The sequence below is a fragment of the Siniperca chuatsi genome, linkage group LG18 (genome assembly GCF_020085105.1).
Source record: "Siniperca chuatsi isolate FFG_IHB_CAS linkage group LG18, ASM2008510v1, whole genome shotgun sequence".
In the NCBI taxonomy this organism is placed as follows: Eukaryota; Metazoa; Chordata; class Actinopteri; order Centrarchiformes; family Sinipercidae; genus Siniperca; species Siniperca chuatsi.
In genome coordinates, this window is record NC_058059.1 from 12,393,698 (window position 1) to 12,404,227 (window position 10,530).

Sequence of the window (10,530 nt, forward strand, 5' to 3'; positions counted from 1 at the left end):
TACTGTAATATAGCGAATTAGCCCTCTGCAAATATACAGTAATGAGGTTGGAATTACATTTTTAAAAAAAAGTCAAGTCAAGTTTTGTTTCAGTTTTGGGCTGGAATAGAACTTGTCAGACCTTCATTTCTTTAAATGAGCAGAAAGGGTCATATGAGTTGGCCTTCAAACAAAAGAAGAGTGCACAGTGGTCCAATTTTATTTTGAAATATTTAGGAAATCAATAAAATGTTCATTGGATTATGTAGTGAAATATTTTTTTTACCTTTAGTCAAACTAGTAAAAAATGTATAGTTATACAGTTTTTGACTGACAAAGTTCAGCTGAATTTGATGTAGTTGGTTTCTGTGAGATTAATGAAGTATATCGCCTTAACCTTAGTAGTAGAAGCCTTTTCTTGTTTGGCATTTCCTCTAATGTCTGAATTTATGCACAAAAAAATGCTGAATATTTATCACTTTTCTGCATTGAATGAGCCCCCCTGCTTTTATTGTTGTGACATTATGCTAGCCCATATTTTGTATTTGTTTGCATTTCACTTTGGTACATGTTATAATGATTAAGTGCTCGAAGTGAGCTCTGAAATGTTTTGTAAAATGGTAAGCATTCTTAGCCTATATACTTTGTACCAGTGTGTCTAGATCTCAAATGTAAATTTTGAAAATGTGGTAGCTGGGCAACAATACAATATCCATAACCTCCAAACCAACAAAAATATAGTTATGATGCATGCAGCCAAAAAAGGATTTAAGGGGAAATTTAAGGGTTTTTTCCATTACATCCTCAAACTACTCCAAAACCTTGTCAAAGCATCTTTGGCTTCACCTTTGGGTTTTCTTCACTCCAAGCAGCTCCGAAGAAATCCTAATGTTAGAGAGTGTATCTAATTCTGTCTCTTCGGCAAGTTTTATTTTTAGAAAGGGCGCTTTAACAGATGTTGCTGTGATAAAATGCAATCAAGTATCTAACCATCCACTTTTTCTTTTACTCAAGATCATCCTAAATTCGATGCACAAGTATCAACCGAGGATCCACATTGTGAAGGCAGATGAAAATAACGGCTTTGGCTCCAAAAACACGGCCTTCTGCACTCATGTCTTCCCCGAGACAGCCTTCATTGCGGTTACGTCCTATCAGAACCATAAGGTAGGCTATCCTTCATGGGCTACTTTTGGATTTAGGATTTTTTGGGTGGGTGGGTTATTGCAGTTTGTGAAATAGTAAACAGGCAACTTTAAATTCATGGTGTATTTTATGAGGCGATTTCATTTTAACAATGTTTTAAACAAACTAGGGGAAACGCTGCAGAAATACAAACAGAACCACATATTGCACATTCAAACTTCTGATTCAAAATGCCGAATTATGTAAAGGTATACTTTCCCTTTTTTAAAGTAAAAAAGAATGCATTATTTCACAAATAAAAGAGCCCTATTGAATTTTGCCCATTTTTCTACGGAGCTCCTTACGGCAAACTGGATCTGTTGATTGCAGGAGGGAAAATGAAAGGCACGGTTCTCTGTGAGGTTAAAGTAAAGCCTTTTCACTGTCAGCTGAAAATCTCTGATATCACATGGAGTCACTGACAGACGAGGGAAAACTTCAGATACCAGACTAGACGACGTCTGACCTCAAGAGACTTTTTCCAAGTTACAGGCCTTCAGCGCTTTGTAGAGTGAGACAAGCTGCAGATAAACCGGATAAACCTCTGCCGTGACTTTCCAAGTAGGTTACCTCAGTACCTTACAAAACCAAATAATAATAACCTACAAACAAAAACAACGCTTATTATTATTATTATTAGTAGTAGTAGTAGTAGTAGTAGTAATTTTAAATAAATAATAGGTTTGGTTGCATAGCGAACTATTTGCAAACCTCTGCTACTATACACTTAGAAATAGTTTGTGCCAATTATTTGGTTAAAATGTGTGGTTCTTTAACACAGCGGCGGGTGCATTCAATTGATTACCAGATGAAAAGGCCTTAGATAATCTCTCTAGGCTATTTTTTATCTACTTTATTTAGGATATTAAAATAGCCATTTGCGTTGGTGACATATACACACATACATAAACCTGGAGTTCACAAAAACGGAAATAATGATTAAAATATAGGCATATATATATATATATAATCGTTTTAATTGTTCACTTCTATTTTTTTTTCGCGGAGCTTTCCATTAGTTTCTTGCAGTCAGTTGACGGTGCAATAACTTTAATGAATAGTTAATTAAAATTGTTACGCTTACTTGAGTGTGTAAGGCTGAAAGCCTGGAAGATTTCCTTGTTTTTTCACACAACAATTTAGAAATGGGTAGCCTATAATAACATTAAATTAGAGTTAAATGAATCTGGAATTTCTTGAGCCCAGGCAGCCTCACTAAAGTTTATCACTTTAGTTAGACTTGCGTGTTAAGACTTGGGGAAAGAAGCAGGAATAAAACTCAATATTTACTCTGCACACATTTCTGGGGGTAAATTTTAGGAATACCGATATGTGTAAACAGGGGCTGTTTAACATCATTTAACCATGTAGGTCTATATGTTTCTAGTTTGGGGAATATGGGAGAGAGGGGCGAAAGCTCATAATGTCCTAGCAGCCAATCCCAGGTCTACAGGAAGCACAAATGACCGACTTGCTGTAGAAACCATTCATTATTTTTAAACATCTTTTTGGGGGCTGAGATCGTAACCCCGGGCTAATTATTGGGGCTTTCCAGACCTGCAGAAAAACAGCATTTGTGATTTCCAGGCACTCTAACACAACTGTCTAATCAAACAGTCTTAACATCTGCCAAAGCAATATGTGCTGCAGGCATGTGTCCAATTCACCTGTTAGACTCTCAGCTAATGAAATGTTCTGTCTGGGGTTTCAAGTCTCTCCTGTCACAGCTGTAATTAAAAAATAAATTCAAAACTGTGTTTTCTGAAATAAGTTTTCTTCAAGAATACAAAGTATAAATGAGTAGCCAGCAACCCCATAGCTTATATTTAAGCTATATTTGTCTTATTTTAAGTACTTCACTACTTTAGGCTAAAATAGCTCAAAGCATCTGGAAATATGTTTATATAAGCCTCCTTTATTTTAATGAGCATAGTTTGGATACAGTAAAACTGTTCAGGCCTTGAAGTTGTGAATGGATTTTGCCAGATTGTCTTTAGTCTACTCCCAAATTATTTTTTAACAGTATTCATATTCTCTGCTCTGATTATTTCCATCCTCTGAGCCCAGTCAGTAGGAGACATCACATGTGTTTTGCAAAATATATTTTCTTTTTCTGTAAACTGGAATGGGTAATTATTTGTCTAGCTGTATTTCTTCTTGGAACGCCTGCAGAGGGTAAAAAGGGTTCAACAGGACTCTGAACTTTTTATTCCAAACTTTTAAAAAAACAACAAAAAAAAACAGATGAAACAATATAGAGATGCTGTGCCAGGCTGCGTGCATTAACAAGAAGCTAGCGAAGTGTCACACGAGAGATTTTACAAGGTTTGGTGAAAGTGTCAGCCAGCGTGCAGACAAACCTCCAGTCTTGTCAGAAAGCTGGAAGCACACAAGAGCTGCCAACTAATTACCTGCCAGAAACCACTGCTCATGAGAGGGATATCCCTGGATTGTGTTTAACCTCTTTGGGATTAATTTACTATTTTGGGGTGGTTCTCTGCACTTTTTTTTTGATATTTACAAAAGACATTTTTTCAAGTCATATAATAAATCACATTATTTGCATCTGTCAAGCATGCGCCAACTATCTGTTAAGTCAGAGACGATCAAATGTAACATTATAAATTATGCAATGAAAATATTTCTTATTGAGACATGTTTTTACTGAACTGTTTAGCTTAGGATCCCTAAAAGCATCTTAAATTTCTGGAAATGTGATCTATTATTTCATTCTCTTGGGTAACTTGTGAGCATTTAGATGCATCCAAAAAAAACTTCAAAACTCAGCTCTACAAAAACATGTAATACTGTCATCATATGAGCCTCAAGCTGAAGAAGACTTGTCTATTGTGAGAGTATAGCAAATACTGAAATGTTGCATTTTCTACAAAGTTTTGATTTAAATAGCTCCTATTTTTAGGACAAAAAACGGATACACGTGTGTGTTGATTTTAATTTAGGCCCATATGACTTTTTAAAATACTACATTGTTGAAGATCTTGTAATGAAGTGGCACAGCCAGCACAACAAATGGCTTTTATTACACAATATGTTACTAATTAAGTGTTTTTGATGTTTTAGATAACCCAGCTGAAGATTGAGAACAATCCGTTTGCAAAAGGCTTTCGTGGAAGTGATGACATGGAACTGCACCGGATGTCTAGAATGCAAAGGTAGCTATAGAAAGAGTTTCATTTTGGAGCATGTGCACATATCTGTTATTCAGAATCTACTTCTTTCATTGATTCTAGTCCCTGATACATGGAAACACTGAAACAAACTGAATGATTTCAAATGAGTAGATACATGTTGCAGGGATTACTGACATCCTGGTCACACTGTCACTTAACAAGCCCCACTTTAATACTTCAATCATCTAAATGCAAGCCAGTTATGAGTGTTATTTTCAGTGATGTAAGTGTAGTTCTTGATTCTCGGCCAGTTTTCAAGCTGAAGACTTTTATGGCTGATCTGGCAGAACCTCTGAAACATGACTGCAACATCTCCCTTCCACACAGCTCTTTCTATCAGGATGTTCCATGTGTGTGTGTGTGTGTGTGTGTGTGTGTGTACATGCGTTTGTGTACATGTGTTTGTGTTGAACTGGTGGTATCGCTTGGTCCGGCAGCCAGGCAATACACAACCACATGGCTCTCTCTCTATTATTCAGTCCAGATGAGAGATGGAGCATGCATCCTTACTGTGTGGAAAACACATTTTCAAAGGAGAAAATCTGGTTTTGACTCACAGCCCACCCACCGCCCCATTGGGCATCTGATACAGACGTTGTGTGTATTCAAATGTAGAAATCCCAAATCAGGAAAAAAAAAACACTGGAAGAGCTGTTTGGCTTTTCCACAAAGTGCTAAAATCCTACCTCCTTCCCATAAGTTTGTTCTGAGCCACATAATAAAGTTCTTTCTAATTAAGCATTTCAGATTAATGTCATAGTTTGTGCTGTGGAGAAAAAATCCTGGAAATCAGGGGAAAGATTTCTGTATTTTCAAGCAGTTTTTAAAAATCCCACACTTGATTGTATCAGACACATGCGTGCCACAATTTAATACAACATTTTGAGTGAAATGCATTTCACCTATCAAGACTTGCAAATGTATAGAGCACAGTGAGAGTCCAAACCACACTATCAATCTTACATGCCATTGTCCAATCCTGCCAAGTACAGTAAGCTATGCACGTCTGCTCTTGGTTACATTTTTGAAGAGAGAGCTTATTGCAAAACCAGGTTACTGTTTCAACTGAAGCTATCCCTGAAATCAAAGAACCAAAAGTAGCAAAATGATCTATTGACGGATCCTGTGGATTAATCGGAGGGAAATACGTACTGGCATTTTCACTGTAAGGGGTTTTCCCCAGAGGAGTGTCTCTGTGTGTGTCCTAAGTGGGTGTGATTCACTGATGATTAAGGTCGATGATTGCCTTTGAGAACAGATCTTACAATGAATCAAACTGTACAGAATTAAACTATTTATATTGTTGTTTTTAATAAACTGTCTATAGTGAATTTACATGAGCTGTGTATGCAATAATATTTTAGGGGGTCAACTGCAGATAATTACTAACAACTGTATTTGGGTGTGTGTGTGTGTGTGTGTGTGTGTGTGTGCCTGCATATAGTACCAAGGAGTATCCAGTAGTGCCTCGCAGTACAGTGCGCCAGAGAGTGGGCTCCAGCCACAGCCCGTTCAGTGGGGAGGTCCAGGGCATGGCCACCCCGAGCACCCTGAGCTCCCAGTACTCCCAGTGTGAGAACGGAGTCACAAGCACCTCACAGGACATGCTGCCTCAGTCGGGGTCCTACCCCCTGCCACATGAGCACGGCCAGGAGTACCACGGCATCAAGAGGAAAGGTAGGAGACTGTTGCTATGGTTCTAATGCAATATTAGTTGCCTTTGCATGCTGACCCTTTATAATTAATTGGGTACATACTCTGTGATACACAAAGAAAAATGTGTGTGCTGTAATTTGCCTGAATTTGCCAAAACTGACAAATTTTCATCTGCAGTCCCTTGCCAGACAGTTTTGCGTATGCTACCACATACTTATACTATAATAAACTGTAAAAAGCAGCATACACAAAGTATAAAGCATAAAAGGGACAATAATCATCTAAGCAAACATTGTGTGCTTATATACAATGCATATAAATGTACATTTTTATAACACTTTGTTTTTTTGTGAGAAGCATTTATATAGTAGTAGAATAGTGGAAATTAATTGTTTTGGTGTCAGTTAATGAACAGAAAAGGTTTGTCACAGGTTAGTGGCATGGAGTAACTGGACATTTTTACTACTTTACATAACTTAAAGATAACTTTTGAGTAACACTGTTCTTTAACTCTGTAATTGCAGTGGAGGATGATTGTCACTCAGGTGAGCACAGCTATAAGAAGGCCTATCTGGAGAGCTCGTCCAGTGAGGAGGACCATTACTACCGTCCTGTTGGCTACGCTCAGAGCCTCAGCCTGGCCAGCGGGCCCTACCGCAGTGAATCCAGCCAGCGGCAGGCCTGTATGTATGCCAGCACCTCGCAGGGTGCTGAACCTGTTCCTAGTTTGGAGGACATCAGCTGCAACACTTGGGCCAGCGTTTCACCCTATGGGAGTTGCTCCGTCACCACCATGCAGCCAATGGAGCGGCTGCCCTACCAGCACTTCTCCGCTCACTTCACCTCAGGGTCTCTGGTGTCCAGACTTGGCGGGGTTGGGGGCCATGCCTCTCCACAGCTGGGCGATGGCCACCATACTGCCATGTACCAGAGCTCCATGACCCACCAGACTCTCGGCCGCCAGTGCAGTCCTGGGGCTGGGATCCAGTCGCCAACAGCCGGCCTACAGGGAAACGAGTACCTCTATACACACGGCATACCACGTACACTATCACCACACCAGTACCACACTGTACATAGTGTCAGCATCATGCCAGAGTGGAACGAGAACAGCTAAAAGAGCTTTTTTTTTACACTCAACAGATAAAGATATTAAAAGGAAAAAACAAAAAAGGACCAAAATAAGGCAGGGTTTAGATGAATTTATATTTATATTTTTAGAGGGTGTGTTGCTGATCATCTTAATGAGATCAGTGTTGGTTCACTGACAGCAGTGGATATTTGTAAGATGGTGTTGAGTAGGAAACCAAGTATCTTATCACTTAATTTGTTGTGACAGCATCTGCACTTATAAGCAAATAACAAATAACAAAGAGGAGCTGGACCAGAACATACGCAAAGACTGCTCAAGGGCAGCAAAAGTGAACTCAGTGGAAATTCAGACACTGAACAGAAGAACAAAAATGCTTAAGCTACTTTGCCAGCAGTCCCCAGGTTGATGGTGTTCTTGTGCGGTGGTGTTTTTTGGATGTCAACGTTAACGTTTCAGAGACAAGTGAATATGTTTTCATCTTTTTTTAACAAGTACAAAAGTCGTGTTTTGTATTCATGTCCCGAATTTGTGTAAAAAAAGGATGTTTGTCTTCTCTCACATTATCCTGCGTTCTCATTTTCTTTTAAATTTTCTTAGTTAACAACTTACTTTATAGTCAAATTGCTATAAGTTAAAAAATGAATCAGCAGATGGGAGCTTTTGTTGTGGCTCTTTGGAGAATTTGCTTGCTCTTAAATCTGTTAGGAGGGTGACTTTTTTTTCCCTGTTGCTGGGTACATTTACATGCATGTCAAAAATGTAATCTTAATGCCATTATGAGAAGCATGACAGTAAATATCACAAGTAGAACAGCACTTCAATTAAATTGTTTACTGATGCACGGACATTTCAGGCAGACACCATCCTTCGGCTATACAAGATGAAGTTCAACATATAGCCAATGACATTAACATGAAATTAAAGAATACAGTAATAACTGGATTTTTAACCTGGACCTTATTTTCCCAGTTTTTGCCATCATGATCCATCAGCTATTTTATACCTCTCAATTTGCAGGGTGACCTGCACTCCAGTGTAGTCCAGTCAAGTTGCAACAACATCACTCAAACCCAGAAGAACCAATAAAATATTTCTTTTCAGCACCATCACGCCCACACTGTAATTTGACCTGCTTCTATACAGCTCTCCTATTAACTTTCAGGTATATTCATACTAAGACAATGATGCCCTATTTTTGGTTAATTTGAGATTAATACATACAGATTACTGTTGGATGTGGACATTCTAACAAGTTGCAAAAATACAAAATAGTCAGCAAAGTGGAGCAGGAATTATGTGAGCAATGAGAAGAAAACCAAATGGACTGTCAGAACCTAAAGCTCCACTATCAATATTCAGAATCACAATCCACTAATCAATATTTTTATATTAACAGTGAATCAAAATACTAGTGAATATACGCATGAATATTATATATTAATATATAATACATAGTCATGTGGCCAAAAACACAACACCAAATGAATGGAAGTGTTTCTCTGTGCTAGATGTGTAATTAGGCAATGGGTTGCCTAAATAAAACTTTATAAGGTGATAATATGTCAGGGTTGTGGGTTTGTAGCCTTGTTGTGGCATTCTTCTGCCCCCAAGTGGCCAAAATAAAAAAAATTCAGTTTGACTTTGGTTTCACTGGATAGTACTTGGAACAGTGCTACCTGACGGAGAGGTAATTAGCTCTGCAGTAAAAAAAACTGATGCATTTCAGGTCAGAATATCAGATTTTTGGACAATAAACTCCAGATTTAAAATATATTTCTTGAAGAAATGGATTAACACTTTAAATTGTTACTTTGATTTGGATGAACATCATTAAAACTGCAATTAAAGCATTACTGAACAACTGGAACAACTGACATTCATTATAATCCATAGTACAGAGGGCTTATGACAGTGTGTCATCAATAAACAGTGTGCAAAATTACATGAAAATGGGTATTCTCTTACAGCCCTTGTACAGGAATACCAATCCACAAAAAAGCTTAATTACACTAAATCATAAGAAAGGGCAATAATATAAAAGTGGAACTATTCCAGTTGGCACCAAAATTATAATGTTCTCTCTAAACTCTCTAAATTTGTTTGTATGATCTCTATATGATGAAACATATTTTCCATGACATTATTTTAACGTTTGGAAGAGAAAACAAGTTTCAGAAAGTGTCCTCAGTGTATAGCCATCAAGTGTTAGAAATTTTCACCGTGCTGCCCATTCTGGCCCCATCCCATTTTGTGATGTTGGAAGTCTCTTCAGAGACATGCTCCAGTCACACATTAATTAGTTGGCAAATATTCAGTAATGGATTCTCTCTGAGTCTACTAACATTCAAAGATAGATTGTTGCTCGGCACTGCCATGCTGTAAAACCTTGACACATGTTGTGCATACGTGTAGCTTGTTACATTGGAAGAAGAATTTAAACGTCATTATTTATTTGTATTGCATAATATAAAACACTCTCTATGGAGGAAATTACTGTGACTCTGGAGCATCCACATCTGAAATATTTTGAAATTATAAACAGCATTGCAGTATTACATTGTAATTTCAGATTGTTTGACAAAATATTTTTGCATCTAAAAAAAACTATAAATATTTTTGCCCTCTTTCTGACATGACAACCCTACAAAGTTTGAAGGAGATTGCTTATCTTTGTGTAAGTTCTAGTTGTGTGTTTCACACAGTCTCATGCTGTACTCAGTGAATGTGTGCGCTCTAAAATATTAATCCCCAAAATGGCACTTCTCTGACAATCAAACTAAATCAACATGTAAAGTAGCAGTTGGACACCACATAGAATGTAAATTCTTAAAATGCAAACAAAATTTACTTGATACACATTATGAAGCAAAAGTCAGTTTCACACTACAAGTGAGTGTATGTTAGAGTATGTTTTACATGTGGACAACGGCTAATTTTTAAATGCTTGTAGTTGATAGAATGCTATTTGTCAATAGTATTTATTTTTCAACTATGTAAATCAGCTTGCTCCTGAATGTATCAAAGATAGATGGTCCCATTTCTTTTTTTATAGCCTGTTTTTTATGATTGTTTATAGGATTTTCTAATCATACCAATATAGAAAACAGGAGATTACTATATAGTTGTCAAAAAGTATCAAAATAAATAAGATTGAAACACATGGGTAACTTTGTAAATAAACATGTACATAACAATAAATACATTTTAAAAAATTAAAGTGTTCTTTCGTCTGTTCTTGCTAAATTCTGTTTCCATTTTCTCCAGATATATTTGTGCTATCTAAAGGTAAATCCACACAGGTGATTTTAATCTTGGTTGATTGGACATCGTCTCTTCTGTTGGCATGTAGCCTACTGCTGAGTTGACTGACATCTTACTGACTCTCCTGTTTGCCTTGCTGCACCTGTCAGGGCAGGATAAATTATC

At 37.4% G+C, this 10,530-nt stretch overlaps 1 protein-coding gene across 5 annotated transcripts in view; it reads left to right on the plus strand.

The window, feature by feature from the left end:
• tbx5a (T-box transcription factor 5a) overlaps positions 1 to 10,321 on the plus strand; it is a 32,781-nt gene extending 22,460 nt beyond the window's left edge. For all 5 annotated transcript variants that reach the window (XM_044173929.1, XM_044173928.1, XM_044173931.1 and 2 more), the window contains exons 6-9: positions 994 to 1,146; positions 4,246 to 4,337; positions 5,800 to 6,032; positions 6,536 to 10,321. In XM_044173929.1, coding sequence (XP_044029864.1) covers positions 994 to 1,146; positions 4,246 to 4,337; positions 5,800 to 6,032; positions 6,536 to 7,128 — 1,071 coding nt within the window. In that variant the 3' untranslated portion in view covers positions 7,129 to 10,321. The remainder of the gene's footprint in view (positions 1 to 993; positions 1,147 to 4,245; positions 4,338 to 5,799; positions 6,033 to 6,535) is intronic.
• Positions 10,322 to 10,530: the final 209 nt, after the last annotated feature.